General features: G+C 39.8%; 1 protein-coding gene across 3 annotated transcripts in view; it reads right to left on the bottom strand.

Moving 5' to 3' along the window:
• Positions 1 to 1,258: 1,258 nt before the first annotated feature.
• The window catches only part of PDK1 (pyruvate dehydrogenase kinase, isozyme 1), a 41,438-nt gene continuing 25,528 nt past the window's right edge, over positions 1,259 to 17,168 (bottom strand). For all 3 annotated transcript variants that reach the window (XM_011945956.1, XM_011945958.1, XM_011945957.1), the window contains 3 exons: positions 11,822 to 11,932; positions 7,273 to 7,386; positions 1,259 to 4,217 (listed from right to left, as the gene is read on the bottom strand). In XM_011945956.1, coding sequence (XP_011801346.1) covers positions 4,077 to 4,217; positions 7,273 to 7,386; positions 11,822 to 11,932 — 366 coding nt within the window. In that variant the 3' untranslated portion in view covers positions 1,259 to 4,076. The remainder of the gene's footprint in view (positions 4,218 to 7,272; positions 7,387 to 11,821; positions 11,933 to 17,168) is intronic.

Below are 17,168 nucleotides of genomic sequence, written 5' to 3'. Positions count from 1 at the left end.
AGTGCCATGGAAACACAATGGAGTATCTTAGGAAAGGCTTTCCAGAAGCTCTGGTAGCAGAGATGGATATTGAATTAAGGTTCAAATGGGAAGAAAAGAAAGCAAAGTCCCCTTAGACAGAAGAGAAAGCATACATAGAACTTTAGATGTGAAAATACTAGATGACATTTCAGCACCAACAAGTTGTCTAAAGTAACTGGCATATGTAGTAAAACACAGGCAAAGCTTTGAATCTTAAAATAAAAATTGAGTTGTGGAAAGATTATGAAGAGGCTTGTGTGCCAAGTCAAAGAATTTAGACTTTACCCTATAGGCAGTAGAATCCAGGAAAAGGCTTTAAAACTGAGAAGTGACATAAACAAAACTATCCATTAGAAGGTAAACTCTGGTGCCCTGTGGAAAAGAACTTGAAGAGGGAAGCTGGCATGAGAAGGAGGCAAGTATTAGACTATTGGAAAAGTCCAGGCAAGAGGCAATGCAAGGAAGGATTCAGGCTGCATTAGAAGAAATTGATACAAAAACAGATACAAGAGACCGCAATATTCAAGTAGCTGTTAGGTGTAAGCCAGTGGTCCCCAACATTTTTGGCACCAGGGACCAGTTTCATGAAAGACAATTTTTCCACAGACTGGGGTGGGGGAGGATGGTTTTGACACGATCCAAGTGCATTACATGTATTGTGCATTTTGTTTATATTATTATTACATTGCAATATATAATGAAATAATTATACAACTCACCATAATGTAGAATCAGTGGGAGCCCTGAGCTTGTTTTCATACAACTAGACAGTCCTATCTGGGGGTGATGGGAGACAGTGACAGATCATCAGGCGTTAGATTCTCATAAGGAGCATGCAACCTAGATCCCTTACATGTGCGGTTCACAATAGGGTTTGCAACCCTGTGAGAACCTAATGCCGCTGCTGATCTGACAGAAGGCAGAGCTCAGGCAGTGATACGATTTGGCTCTGCTTCCCCACCCAAATCTCATCTCAAATTGCATTCCCCACATGTTGAGGGATGGATCTATAATCCCTACATGTCAAGGGAGGGAGGTGATTGGATGATGGGGGTGGTTTCCCCCGTGCTGTTTTCACGACAGTGAGTGAGTTATCACAAGATCTGATGGTTTTATACAGGGTTCTTCCCCTTTTGCAAAATTTAGTGCAAACCCCCTAACTACCAATTTTTTGGATGCTTACAAAATGTTGAGCCTTGATGGTGGAAGAGGATTCTATTTAAAAGAGATGATCATATTTTTAAAAGGCTAAACTGACTCAGTTTATTTTCAAAATAAGGGTTGATCCATGTTTTCAGTTTATTGTCATACAGAAAACATTTTATAAAATAATAAGGTAGACTTCCACTTCAACATATTCACGTAAAAACATCACAGTGCAAGAAAGTGATCACAATTAAGCATGAAGACATCAAAAGCCAGCCAGTATTTTAACTACAGAGCAGAATATTCTTGCTGTCCCTTCCTAGAAAATGTTGGCACATTCATTAACTGCTCAGGTTACAAAAATCACTTCGTGTCCACTTCTTGTCCTTCAATATATTTTCATAACTACACTGTGTTACATTAATGCTGGTGGACAAAATAGCTCCTGTAAAATCTAAAAACCTTTCAGGTAGCACAAGGATTTAGAACCAACTAGGAGAAAGCTCTCCCAGAATATTTTTGTATGTAATTTTCTGTCCATTACCACAATAACAGAGTAAAAAGCTGTTTTACCTTAAAAATAAGCTAAAGGAAAATAATTTCATTTTTCCTTTAAAACATTTCTTAGCTTTTAAATAGAGAGAAAAAGTTTTAATTTTCTTGAGGGAGAATATTTCATAAGTAAAAACATCAAATGTTGTACAAATGTTTCATTTAGGAAATAAATACTTAGATTCAAAGGATTCTAAAACATTTCATCATTATAAGAAAAGTGTAATTTAAAGCTAAAAAATTGTAATACATCAAACTAATATAAATTACTCATTAACATGTTCTATTGTTTTTCACAAAATCCATGATTAAGGAATAGTGGGTTAGCTGAGACATTTGGTCACATTAGCTAAGAAACTCGGGGCAAAGGATGCCTCCTCTGAATCAGGATCTTGGCCTCTTAAATGAGGGCACTGGACTAACTGCCTATTCACTAACTGCCTCTGATCCACACATTTATCACAATTGTTTATCTTACATAATCCTTCTAAGGATGAAGTGTTTCAACTCAATGGATTTTCCAGACAAAGCTCTCCCATTTAAGTGGCAAAACTCTTCTTTAAACTTTAAAATTTTTACTTTAAAATGTTATGTCCAATGTATTTTCCTGCCACCTTAAAAGATGTTGAGGGGTAACTAACAACAAGTCTCTAAATGACACAGTCTCCTGGACTTGCCAGCTGATGACAGGATCTGCAGATACACCTCAGAGTCTGCTCCAACTCTGAGCCACACTGAGTGAGAAAGACAATGATACCACCACCTACACTGCATCGCTTTGTTTCAAAGACCAACAGAGTTATAATATATCAACGTGTTTGTAAAGTACAAATTACCATACGAATGCAAAGGACTGCTCTAATAAACCTAAGCAAACTTCTCCCTGATAACGAAATCTGGATAGTTTTAGAAAATATATGTTGTTTGTCAAGACTTGTGCAATAGGCTATGTGTGGTGGCTCACGCCTGTAATCCCAGCACTTTCAGACTCAGGCAGGAGGATTTCTTGAGCTCAGGAGTTCAACACTAGCCTGGGAACATACTGAGACCTCATCTCTACAAGAAATAAAAAAACTAGCTGGGTATGGTAATGCACAACTGTAGTTCCAGCTATATGGGAGGCTGAGGTAGAAGGATTACTTGAGCCCAGAAGATTGAGGCTGCAGTGAGCCTTGATCATGCCACTGCACTCCATCCTGGGCAAAAGAGCGAGACCCTGTCCAAAAAAAAAAAAAAAAAAAAAGAGAAAGAAAAAAGACTTGAGCAACGATGGCTCTGATGCTTTGGTTACCTGGCATTTTGTTCTTCTGCTTCTAATTATGCTTCTAATTGCACCAGGTGTGGGATTCAGTTTCTGCCTTCTCGAGTCTATAAATCTGGCTTTAAATAGGTGGAAACCAAAACCTACAGATCTGTTACTTTAGTAAATGCTGTGTCATCACTACTTACTTTGAAAGAGTGGTTCCCAACCTAGGGTAGGCATCAGACTCACCTAGGAAGCATTTTTAAAAGTGAGATTTCTAGGCTCTAGTCCTAGGGATTCTGATTCAGTATATCTGGAGTAGGATGCAGAAAAACTATTTTTTTCCAAAAGCTTTCTAGGTAATCTCAACAAGCAATCAGTTCCGTTTTGGAGACATATTACTTTGCCCTCAATTTCTTCTCTATTTTAGTAGCTGCTAGTTCGTTTGTTTTCAGTATAAAGATTTCCCCTTGCATTAATCACAAGTACACTTAGAACAGATGGCCCATGATTTTGGCATAGATCTACAGAGAGATAGTCATTACACTTCTTTACAATAAAATTTAAAAATGATAAATTAACCTCATAGCTAAGACAATGCACATAGATGCCGAATGGTGGCTGGTTCTGTGATTATAGGGCAACTGTTTTCTGCTTTATTTGTAGTCAGTCACTGATAAACATGAAGACCATATTACTACCGAATAAAGATGGCAGAACTCCTCCAAATAACAGGAAGATGGCTAACCAGCTAATCACTATTATTTAGAAAATGTTTCTAGCAAAGTATTTCTTAAAAAAAAAAAAACTAGTTTCCTATAGAAACCAAAAGATTTCCACACTTCTGAAGTCTACCACAAAGCAAAAAGTTGACCAAAACTACAGTTGTTTAAAAATATGTTCAATTGCTGTGAAATATAAGTGTAAAATAGGTGTGATTTCATCCTTTAGGAGGTTTAATGGGCACAAATGGAATTCAGTTTCCATTTATTCTACTCAAATAGTTTTGTGAAAACGACAAATGAAGTATTTGGTATAATATAGTTCTGAACACCATACCTTCCAAATTTAATACAAAAGCCACATTTGGATTTTCTGGATGTCCCAAGTGTGTTTAGGCACTGCGGAATGTCGTCATGTCTTTGGGTTCTCTGCTGGGGACGCACCAGTCATCAGCCTCGTGGTTGGTGTTGTAATGCTTCCAGGCAGCTTTGTTATACACTGGGAGTCTTTCTATTGAGTCTGTTGACAAAGCCTGAAAAAAAAAAAAAAAACCCAAGACCTATTAAGTCTGGCATTTTTTAGAATTCATTATTTGAGAAAACAGAGAATGGTAAAAAGGTTATGACAAATTAAATAACATTCTATTAGTATCTTATTAATCCTTATACCACCTACATATACTTTTAAATGGTATGTATATTTGAAATGTCTTATTTATTAAATCTATGGCACTGACTGATGTGCAGGTTGACTGACTTTGTTGCTTACAGTAGTTTCCAGCCATCCTGGAAGCTGCTGGATTGAAATTTTACACAAAACATGACCCAGATCAGAGTTGGCAAACTGAAGAAGTTGGTTAAATGTAAAAGCATACAAATCGATATATGTATCTTAATATATGTATATAAATTTAATGAACTCTTTTAATTATTTACTAGAATAGTGTTTTTTTTTCAGTATAGTCACTGTGCTTTAAAAATCTCATCACAAGCCAGGCACAGTGGCTTATGCCTATAATCCCAGTGCTTTGGGAGGCTTACACAGGAAGATTGCTTGAGCCCAGGAGTTGGAGACCAGCCTGGGCAACATAGCAAGATCCTGTCTCTACAAAAAATAAAAATATCAGCTAGACATGGTGGCACACGAGTGTAGTCCTAACTACTTGGGAGACTGAGAGAGGAGGATCACTTGAAGCCCAGGGGTTCAAGGCTGTAGTGAACTGTGATTGTACCACTGCACTCTGGCCTGGCAACATAGCAAGACACTGTCTCTATAAATACATAAAAATTTCAAAACTCATATTATAACATTATTAATAAATATAAATCTATGTCTAAGGCATCTCGGCTTTTTTGTGAACATTTCTTGGCCCTGGGTTTGAACCTGCGTCTTCTCCAGCCTCCAATTTCAGTCACTGTGCACAAGATTTCTGCATCATGCATTATTTCATGTTTTCAATACATTATTACCATTAATTCTCCATTGTATTTCCTGAAAGTCACTGGAACCCGAGGTAAACTACGTTTCTGGTTATCTTCTTCAAGTTAGGATTTTTCAGTAGTATTTCCACCCCAGGCCAAAGACATTTCCTAAAATGCAGAACATCCTGAACCAGAAAATCTCATTCTGATAATGCTAAAGTCTTTTTTTTTTGAGACGGAGTCTCGCTCTGTCGCCCAGGCTGGAGTGCAGTGGTGCGATCTCCACTCACTGCAAGCTCCGCCCCCGGGGTTCGTGCCAGTCTCCTGCCTCAGCCTCCCATGTAGCTGGGACTACAGGCGCCCACCACCGTGCCTGGCTAATTTTTTGTATTTTTAGTAGAGACGGTTTCACAGTGTGAGCCAGGATGACCTCCTGACCTCATGATCCACCCGCCTCGGCCTCCCAAAGTGCTGGGATTACAGACGTGAGCCACCGCGCCAGGCACTAAAGTCTTTGATGTTGACAATTTTAATGATTCTCTAAGACTTCTTGTCTTCTATTTTCTCTAAGGTAGAACTAAAAACCTTTCACCTCCATATTCTCTCTAAATATTCCAGAATTTCTTGATCTATAGGCTAGATCAAGCTTGTCCAATCCATGGCCCACAGGTCGCGTGCAGCCCAAGAAGGCTTTGAATGAAGCTCAACACATTTGTAAACTTTCTTAAAACATTATGAAATTTTTTTTTGCAATTTTTTTTTAAGCTCATCAGCTATCGTTAGTGTGTTTTATGTGTGGCCCAAAACAGTTGTTCTTCCACCATGGCCCAGGGAAGCCATAAGATTGGACACTCCTGGGCTAGATCAAAATGTTGTATTTCATCATAAAAATACTGCATTGGGCCAGGCATGGTGTCCACGCCTGTAATCCCAACACTTTGGGAGGCCAAGGCAAGTGATCACCTGAGGTCAGGAGTTCAAGATCAGCCTGGCCAACATGGTGAAATCCCATCTTTACCAAAAATACAAAAATTAGGCGCCTGTAGTCCCAGCTACTCGGGAGGCTGAGGCAGAACAGCTTGAACCCGGGAGGCGGAGGTTGCAGTAAGCCAGGATCATGCCACTGCACTCCAGCTTAGGTGATGGAGAAAGACTCCGTCCAAAAAAAAAAAAAAAAACTGCATTGATGTTGCCCTTTTTCCTCACAATTGACATGGTTAAAAAAACAAACAAAAAATACCATCTGGAAAGAATTTCGTCTCTTCAGATTTTTCCAATATAAATTCTTCAACATTTCCTATAAAATAGATGCCATCTAGTGGCCAGAACAAGAAACTAGAGTCACTAAATCAGGCATGAACAGTCACCAGTTAGCCAAAGAAGGGGAACGATGGTACCTAGTGTTTTTCCAACCATGTAAAAATGTATGGATCCCTCCTTAATGCATGGAACACTCCAGGCAAGCAAGCTAAGTGCTTCTGTGTCCATCAGGTAAGCTATATGCTTACCAAGAGTCACTTGTGCTTGTTCCCAAATCTGTTTGTACAGTTCTGTCATTATAATTACAAAATCTATTACATTAGCAAAGAATAAAAAAGGGAATGTTTCTTTGAAAACTAAGATGAATGTTTTGGAAAGACTCCTGAAGGAAGGTCACATAAAACTTGCTGTCAAATCAGTCAGGAGGTATCTATCTGTAAAGGACAGTATAAAAGTCCAAAAAGAGTATGCACTTGTTTGTTTAAAGAAACTAAAATGATGCACTGTCAGTACAGCTTTTGCAAAAAAGACAATGTGACACTCCAATCTGCAGACCCATATACAAAGAAAAAGCCTTGGTAGTACATCAAAAGTTTGGTATATCAATGTTCGTTCATGTGTTTTATGTTAAAATTAAACTTGTATGATATATAACTTATGATTCTCTACTTTAACCCAATTTTTTTCCTATTAATAGCCAGAGTCCTGATCACTCCAGGATACAAATCTCTTTCCCCATAGTTGAGGGGATCATCTATCAAAATTGGTGAGAACCCAGGCAAAAAAACCATAATCTTTTTTCTATGTAAACAGCATGTGGTAGAGTTAAATTTCATTACAATTAAGTATGGGCATCTATTCTCATCATCAAAAGAAATATTAAATCAAGAAGACTACAGCTATTACCTTAATGTAGATAACTGCATCTGTCCCGTAACCCTCTAGGGAATACAGCTTCAGGTCTCCTTGGAAGTATTGTGCATAAAGACGTGATATGGGCAATCCATAACCAAAACCAGCCTGTTTGATGAGAAAAACAAAATTCTATTCAGAGAGCCGCACACTGAAATACTTTTCTAATTAAGATAGATGCCACTGAGGACCCTGGAGCTTTCAGAGCCTACATCTGAGAGATGCATTATATTTAATATAATTAACATTTAAGCATTAATAATGATTAAGCTGAGGTTTACTTGAGTACTGTATCAGCTAACTTCCCTCTGGTCATTTAAAACTCTTTATTCTTTCTATAAAATGACTTGTGGTTGGTCTGGAAAAAGCATATTGCTTTTCCTTGCTGCCTGCTTGATCGTATTGTGTCCGGAATTGGTTCCTTCCAGTGGGTTCTTGGTCTGCGGACTTCTCCAAGAGAGGGGAGAAGAGCAGCATAAGTGGCTGGCACAGGCAGGGAAAGACCAGCAGAAAGGAGAGAAACAGACAGAAAGTCAGAGAGACAGAGAAAGGAAGAGAGAGACAAACAAGGAGTCAGAGAGAAAGAAAGAGAAAGTCAAAGAGACACAGAGGAAGAGACAGAGACAAAGAGGAAGTCAGAGAGAAAGACACAAAGAGAGAGAGAGAGACAAAGAGAGAGGAAGAGACAGAGAGTCAGAAAGAGACAAAGAAGTCAGAGAGAGACAGTAGTAAAGAAAAAAACAGTATACCTATTCCTTTACAAGCCAGGGTAAATTTAAAACCTATAATTGGTAATTGAAGGTCTTCTCTGTAACCCTATAATACTCCAATACCACCTTGTTGCCCACGTAAACAAGGGCATAGCCCGAAAGCACTGAGGCCACTGACAACCCATAGCTCTCCTATCAAAAATCCTTAACCCAGCGGGTTTCCTAACAGGGGATCTAAATCTGAAGGTCCAACCACACAAAGGAGGAACTCCCTTCAGGACAGGACGATAGATGTTTCCTCCCAGGCGATTAAGGGAAAAAGACACAATGGGTATTCAGTAAATGATAAGGAAACTCTTGTAGAAGCAGAGTTAGGAAAATTGCCTAATATTCGGTCTGCTCAAATGTGAGAGCTTAAGGTAGTTACAGAATCAGGAAGGAGCCACCTATACCAATTTTAAGTTAATATGGACTGAACGAGGTCTTATTAATAGCAAAGAATAATTGAAATCCCAAACTTACAAGGTTTTCAATAAAAGTAAAGTTTGCTAAAAGCTAACAGTGTAACATATATTATCCTAACTTCTAATCTTATGGAAATCAGACCGTATCAGTGCCCCTCAAAGCTCAAGTCCCTCAGCACAGGGCCATACAACTAATACTCCTACTTACAGAATTAGAAATGGCCACTGCTACAGGAACCGGAATATCCAGTTTATCTACTTCACTATCCTACTACCACAAACACTCAAAGGATTTCTCAGACAGTTTGCAAGAAATAACAAAATCTATTCTTACTCTACAATCCCAAGTAGACTCTTTAGCAGTAGTGACTCTCCAAAACCGCCGAGGCCTAGACCTCCTTACTGCTGAGAACGGAGAACTCTGCATCTTCTTAGGGGAAGAGTGTTGTTTTTACACTAACCAGTCAGGCATAGAACGAGATGTCACCCGGTGTTTACGGGAAACGTATTCTGAAATCAGACAACGCCTTTCAAACTTTCGTATCAACCACTGGCGTTGGGTAACATGGCTTCTCCCCTTTCTAGGTCCTGTGACAGCCATCTTGCTATTACTCACCTTCGGGCCCTGTATTTTTAACCTCCTTGTCAAATTTGTTTCCTCTAGAATCAAGGCCATCAAACTACAGATGGTCTTACAAATGGAACCCCAAATGAGCTCAACTAACGACTTCCACCGAGGACCCCTGGACTGACCCACTGGCCCTTTTGCTGGCCTAAAGAGTTCCCCTCTGGAGGCCACTACAACTGCAGGGCCCCTTCTTCATCCCTGTCCAGCAGGAAGTAGCTACAGCGGTCATTGCCCAATTCCCAACAGCACTTGGAGTGTCCTTTTAGAGGGGGGATTGAGAGGTGAAGCTGGCTGGGCTTCTGGGTCCACTGATGGAATTACCCCATGTGCTATCACCATCCAAAAGTAGGCTGCCGTGTTCCTACTACAATCCCTGTCAGGGTTGGAGGGCAGACCTGAAAGACGGGGTGAAAGTAAACCCTTCCAGCATGGGCAGTGGCAAAAAGTGGCTGGCTTGTTAAAGATTTGGAAAGATCAAAACTGAGTGAAGGATGAGAAGGAGGTCTGGAAGAGAGATGTGTGGATGTTCCTCTCTGGACTTACAGTGTAAAGCTAGCCTATCCATGCAAAAACCCACCAGAAGGTATCCACAGGGAAGAAGCCTTCAGTAACTAGGTGGACAAGAAAGTCACTCCTGTGGGCATCTGCTGGCCTTTTGCCAGCTACCCTACTGCCTGCTAACTGGGTCCATCAACAAAGTGATGTCAGCGGAAAGGAGGCTCTGCAAGAAATTAGTAACAGTCTTAGCTTTGTTAAGGGCATGCAGATGTACGGGGGAGCCTGTTCAGGTCAAGCCTCCTGTTTTCTTAAAAATTCACATACATTTTATATCCTAAAATAACACTTACATGGCATTTACCACGAGCCAGGCACTATAAAAAGCATTTTTACATATATCAACTCACTGAATTCCCACAATAACTCCATTTTTCTAACCGGGGAAACTGTGGCCTTCAGAGGTCAATAATTTTCCCAAGGCTGCACATCTAAGATGCAGCAGTATCAGAAATGGAACCAAAGAGTTTAGACCCAGAGTCTGGACTAGCTCACTATGCCACTCTCTACAAAAATTCTACAATATTCGTTTACTACAAAAACAGCAGCTCCCGTCTCTCCCTCTACTTTTTAGCATAAAACTAGACTTATGAAAGGATGCTCATGTTTATCATTTGACATTGTCTGTCTGCCCCTTGACATATGGATGCCAACTCCTGGAAGCCATGTATCTCAATTGGAGAAGGACATTACTAGAGCAAGCATTTCAACTATAGTACAGCTGTAGCCATAGAATTTGTGGTATGCATCTGGTAAAACTGAGAGGTGAAGTCGGCTGGGCTTCTGGATCAGGTGGGGACTTGGAGAAGTTTTGTGACTAGCTAAAGGATTGTTAACGCACCAATCAGCACTCTGAATCTAGCTAAAGGTTGTAAACGCACCAATCAGCACTCTGTCAAAATGGACCAATCAGCTCTCTGTAAAACAGATCAATCAGCTTTCTGTAAAATGGACCAATTAGCTCTCTGTAAAACGCACCAATCGGCAGGATGTGGGTGGGGCCAAATAAGGGAATAAAAGCAGGCCACCCAAGCCAGTAACAGCAACCCACTTGGGTCCCCTTCCACGCTGCGGAAGCTTTGTTCTTTGCTCTTCACAATAAATCTTGCTGCTGCTCACTCTCCAGGTCCGCACTGCCTTTTTGAGCTGTAACACTTACCGCACAGGTCTGCAGCTTCACTCCTGAAGCCAGGGAGACCATGAACCCACCAGGAGAACAAACAACTCCAGACGCACCGCCTTTATGATGAGCTGTAACACCCACCACGAAGGTCTGCGGCTTCACTGCTAAAGCCAGTGAGACCACGAACCCACCGGGAGGAAGAAACTCCGGACACATCTGAACATCTGAAGAAACAACCGTAACACTCACCACAAGGGTCTGCAGCTTCACTCTTAAAGTCAGTGAGACCAAGAACCCACCAATTCCGGACACAAAACTATCAGAATAAAGTCCTAGTGACTTCCTAGGAAGGGGTCTAAAATAGATCTATCCTGTACTATATCCCATCATGTTACAGCATAATTCTACTGGAAATGTCAGAGAAGTTTCCAAGTCAAGAAGAATAGAGCTCCTCTAGAATTACAGACAAAATTTTGGCAACATACTTTCTGTGGGGGAGTTAGAACATAAACATAAGGATGGAATCAATTCAAAAGTTGATCCTGTTAAACCTGAAAATAGGTGGAACTAAGATTAATAAAAACACCATCAAAGAAATTATAATTTAAGCCTTCAGGTTGGTGATTGAACAGATTAGAATTTTAGTCTTATTTTTCAGTCTAGGATATGAGATCATTCTAATGACAAATACTTGAGAAAAAAGTAAACACTAAAAAGTAATTCAGTGTTGACCAAATACTGCTAAAACCAGTAATTTATTCCCCATATTAGAAATAATGTGGTTAACCACATTTTGAAAAATGGTTTAACACAGGAAAACCACTGCTATATCATGATCAAACGTTGTAACAAGAACTCCAGATCTCTGTCTCGTGCCCATTTCAGTTGAAAAAAAAAAAAGTGTTCTGAAGGTTGTTTAAATGTAGGGGAAAGTGTGCATTTCTAAGAGCTTCCTTCTTCCTGGTGGAGTACCCTACATGATGGCTTAACTTACTTATTTGGCAGCTAGAGCATGTGGAAGGCAATTGACAGAAATACACTTCACTATTTCTTGATAACATACCAGGGGCACTGCGCGGGAAGTCTCAACACGAGGTCTCGGTGCAGTTGAATACATGTAGTTGAAGAGTCTGTCAATTTTCCTCAAAGGAACACCACCTCCTCGGTCACTCATCTAAGATAAGAAAAGGATCATGCTCTATGCCCAAGTCCTCAAAACAGCAAAATATCAACACATACTCATAGCATCACAGGTTAACTGCTGGTGGGAGAGTGCTGCGTTGTTTTTTTTTTTTTTTTGAGATGGAGCCTTGCTCTGTCACCCAGGCTGGAGTGCGATGGCGCGATCTCGGCTCACTACAACCTCTGCCTCCCGGGTTCATGCCATTCTCCTGCCTCAGCCTCCCAAGTAGCTGGGACTACAGTCGCCTGCCACCACGCCCGGCTAATTATTTTGTTTTTGGTTTTTTTAGTAGAGACAGGGTTTCACCATGTTACCCAGGATGGTCTTGATTTCCTGACCTCATGATCCACTTGCTTCGGCCTCCCAAAGTGCTGGGATCACAGGCATGAACCACCACACGTGGCCTGAGTGCTGCTTTTGAAAATGAATACAACACAATCCAAGTTGCCAATATAAGCATTTCCCTCGCTGCTGAACCCAACCCAACTCCTCTAATATGTGAAACTCTAATACATAAACTCCATCATAATACTGCTGTGGCTTTGTATATTGCCAGGAGTCTCATTAACAGTGTATTATAGCACAGAACTGGACACAAGTTAACCCTATCTTGTATGTAACTATAATTTGTTATTCCTTTCTGGTGGGCAGCGTGGTGACTAGAATCAAACATGCACACCTCTAATCCAGCACTTTGGGAGGCAGAGGCAGGTGAATCACTTGAAGTCAGGAGTTCAAGACCAGTTTGGCCGACAGAGCGAAATCCCATCTCTACTAAAAATATAACAATTAGCCAGGTGTGGTGGCACATGCCTGTAGTCCCAGCTACTTGGGAGGCTGAGGCAGAAGAATTGCTTGAACCCAGGAAATGGAGGTCCCAGTGAGCCAAGATCGTACCACTGCACTCTAGCCTGAGCTACACAGCAAGACTCCTTCTCAAAATAAATAAATAAATAAATAAAATAAAAATACTAAAAATGCAGGTATTAGGCTGGGCATGGTGATTCATGCTTGTAATCTCAGCACTTTGGGAGACTGAGACAAGAGAATCACTTGAAGCCAGGAGTTTGAGGTCAGCCTGCACAACAGAATTAAGACCCCATTGCTACAAAAAATTTTCTAAAATTAGCTGGGCATGGTGGCATACAATTGTGATCCCAGCTACTTGGGAGGCTGAGGAAGGAGGATCACTTGAGCCCAGGAGGTGGAGGCTATAGTGAGCTATGATTGCACCACCGCACTCCAGCCTGGGTGACAGAGTGAGCCACTGTCTCTAAATTAAAAGAAAAAAAAAAAAGAAAAAATGCATATATTGGCTGGGTCTGGTGGCTCATACATATAATACCAACACTTTGGGAGGCCATAACAGGGGGATCACTTGGGCCCAGCAGTTCCAGACCAGCCTGTGCAATATAGTGAGACTCCATCTCTACAAAAAACCAAAACAAAACAAAAACAAAAACAAAAAAACTTTAAAATTAGCCAGATGTGGTAATGCATGCCTGTAATCCCAACTATTTGGGAGGCTGAAGCAGGAGGATCACTTGAGCCCAGGACTTCGAGGCTGTAATGAGCTATGATCTCACCACTGTACTCCAACCTGGGTGACAGAATAAAATCCTGCCTCTATTAAAAAAAAAAAAAAAATGCATGTACCTTTCACACAATGTCACTTCCAGAAATTTATCCTAATACGCAAAAAAGCATGCAAAGCATGTATGAGAACATCCATCATAGCTCTATGCAGAATACCTAAAACTAAACAACCTAAATAGGGGATTAGTTAAGTAAAAGAAAGTACATTCTAAAATAGGATATTGTTAATCATTAATTAGATATTATACAGAACTCTATATACTGGCTTAAGAGATATTAAGCAGGAAAAAAAAAACCAGTTACAAAGAAGCATTTATATTATAACTTTGTAAAAATTCTATTATAAAAAGGTCTGAAATGATATATAATTTTACTGTCTGTAGAATGAGTAATTTTCTCTTCTTGTTTGGGGTTTTCAGTTTCTGAATTTTCTTCATAATTACTTTAACAGGAAAAAAACAGTATAATTTTCATTTTCAGGGAGAAAAAAACAGAACCGCTACTTTGTGTTTGCATCTACAAGCAATTTTACAGCGTAGAACCCCAGAACACTTTCTGATGTGTTTGTAAGGCATGTAAGGTCTTTACATTTTTATATCATTTTTCAACTCAAATAAACAGTATGGCAAATCAAATTTAGTAATTTATTTACGTATAATTTTTGTTTTCCTTCAAAGTTAACATGGACTTATTTTCCTAGCTAGTATCCAGCTTATATTCTCATATACTATAGCCATTTTCCTTTGTCACAGAATCTGAATTGATTTTACTGCCTATAACAATATAGTTGTCATACACAAATCTGCTTTTAATTCATGTATATATAAAATAGTACTGAATAATATGTATTAAAAGTCAGTAGGCTGAATGGCTTACAGTGAAGTTTTATATATTTAAAAATTTTTTACAGTATGTATACATTACCTTTAGAATGGTAATTATGGAGATATTTTGATTTTTACAACTAAAAAATCTGCCTTGAAATCCCATTTAAAAATCTGCCTCTAATACATCTAAAATTAAGTAATTACACTATCAAAGTATACAAGGACTTTATTAGTAACTTGTGGCTGGGTGTGGTGGCTTACGCCTATAAACCCAGCACTTTGGGAGGCCAAGGAGGGCGAATCACTTGAGGTCAGGAGTTCCAGACCAGCCTGGCCAACATGGCAAAACCCTGTCTCGACTGAAAACACAAAATTATCCAGGCATCATGGTGCATGCCTGTAATCTCAGCTACTTGGGAGGCTGAGGCACAAGAATCTCTTGAATCCAGGAGGAGGCTGCAGTGAGCCAAGATTGTGCCACTGTACTCTAGCCTGGGTGACACAGCGAGACTCTCAGTTAAAAAAAAAAAAAAAAAGAAAAAAAAAACTTTTATGTAGTATGATGCTTGAAATTGCTCTTGGTCCTGTAAAGCAATTTGTTTTAGTAAGATGAATAAAGAGCTCTGGGTATTTTGAGAAATTCAACAATTTGTTAATTATTTATCCTTTAATGATATGCTCTGCTACACATTTGCTAGTAACATGAATAAGAAGAAATAATACGCATTCTATAAATACATGAAGGGAGTAAAGAACATATTAGAATAGATATTGAGATAAAAAGGTAGACTTGAGTAAATATTTCCTGGTTTTCCTTAACCTTTTGGCCAGGGAGACTGTAACAACAACCTGGCAAGTACAAAATAAGAAGCCATTTCCAGCCTCAGGCTGCATGGGAAAATAACAGGGGTTAAGCAGACAGGACAGAGAGGATGTGAGAAGCATCATCTTGCTAGAGGTAAAGGGGCAAACTAAGCCACAGGGATAGGCAGGGATAGAGTTAGAAACTACAGTCAAAGTAGTACTTTGCTTTGCAGTCAACAACACAATAAACAGGAGCCAGTGGATTTTAAAGTAGGTGAAAGAGTTTCCAAAAGAGCAGTAATAGATTATTGTAGGATCCAAGTTCTTCAGGAAAAGGAAGGGAGGGAACAATGGTAGAGACAGACATTAAGTCTGTATATATTCAAGGCAAGAAGAATGGTACCTTTGACAACAAATGTATTGAAAGAGAAATGTGAAAACTAACACGAAACCCTATTAAGATAATGAGGTAAGTAATGTCAACAGGAAGGCCAAGGAAGAGAAGTTCGCCAATTATTTTTAAAGTTTTCTCTTCAGCGCACAAAATCACCACATGTCAATGTCATCTAACCAAGAGCTGCTGTCCCTAACTTCCTGTTCCTAATAACACTAGGCTCACTAGGTTAATTCATGTGAATTCCAGGCCCAGACGAAATGAACCACTACTGACTAGATGACAGCTCTAAAGCCAAGACATTCAATCAACCGTGTATTCACCCAGAGTTCCTAAACTTTCTTAGCCAACAGCGTTTTCACTGTTAAGTTTGTAAAATCATCAACAGTAAATGAACCAAGACATTTACATTTTAATTTAAATGACATGTAGGCTGGGCACTGTGGCTCACACCTGTAATCCCAGCACTTTGGGAGGCTGAGGCGGGCAGATCACTTGAGGTCAGGAGTTCAAGACCAGCCTGGCCAACATGGTGAAACTCCGTCTCTACTAAAAATACAAAAATTAGTCAGGTGTGGTGGCACACACCTGTAAATCCCTGCTACTCAGGAGGCTGAGACAGGAGAATTGCTTGAACCCGGGAAAGAGAGGTTGCAGTGAGCTGAGATTCTGCCACTGTACTCCAGCCTGGGTGACAGAATAAGACTCCATCTATAAAAAAAAAAAAGACATGTGGCTATAACACATAGGTTATTTATAGATTATATATTAAACACAGAATTGAAAGAGCAGCTAGAGCTGAAAGACAGAAACAACAACTTTTGTATAGGTTTTTAGCAGAAGGATAAAAGGTAAAAAATGTCAATAATTTGAATAAGCTAAGAAAAAAATGGGAAAGAAAAAAACCAAGCCTTGATTCTGAAAGTCTAGGGTAAGTAATGGGGATAAAAGCTCGAATGAAGAAAAAGCAAGAATTTAACATGTAAAGAGAGACTGCAAGAGGAGATTCCTTCATGTGACCTTGGATGTGAGGGGAAAAACAACAGGTGAAGGCAGAGCCTAATACAGACAGCACTTCTAGAACAGTCTTTTTGAGACCTTTACAAGCCTCTGTATTTTATTTTAAACAGCTTTATTCAAACATAATTAACATAGCAGGCTTCTAGAACAGTCTTTTTGAGACCGATACAAGCCTATTTTATTTTAAACAGCTTTATTCAGATATAATTTACATAGCAGACTGGACGCAATGGCTGATGCCTGTAATCTCAGCACTTTGGGAGGCGGAGGGAGACAGATCACTTCAGGTCAGCAGCTTGAGACCAGCCTGGCCAACATGGCAAAACCCCATCGCTACTAAAAATACAAGAATTAGTCACGTGTGGTGGCAGGTGCCTGTAGTCCCAGCTACCAGGGAGGCTGAGGTAGGAGAATCGCTTGAACCTGGGAGGCTTGCAGCAAGCTGAGATCACGCCACTGCACTCCAGCCTGGGCAACAGAGGGAGACTCCATCTCAAAAAAGATAAAAATAATTTACATACCATATAATTTATGCACTTAAAGTATATAATTGAATGATTTTTAATATAGTCATAGATATGTGCAA

The sequence above is a fragment of the Colobus angolensis genome, unplaced genomic scaffold (assembly GCF_000951035.1).
Source record: "Colobus angolensis palliatus isolate OR3802 unplaced genomic scaffold, Cang.pa_1.0 Scaffold247, whole genome shotgun sequence".
In the NCBI taxonomy this organism is placed as follows: Eukaryota; Metazoa; Chordata; class Mammalia; order Primates; family Cercopithecidae; genus Colobus; species Colobus angolensis.
This window is presented reverse-complemented; position numbering and strand designations above follow the sequence as displayed.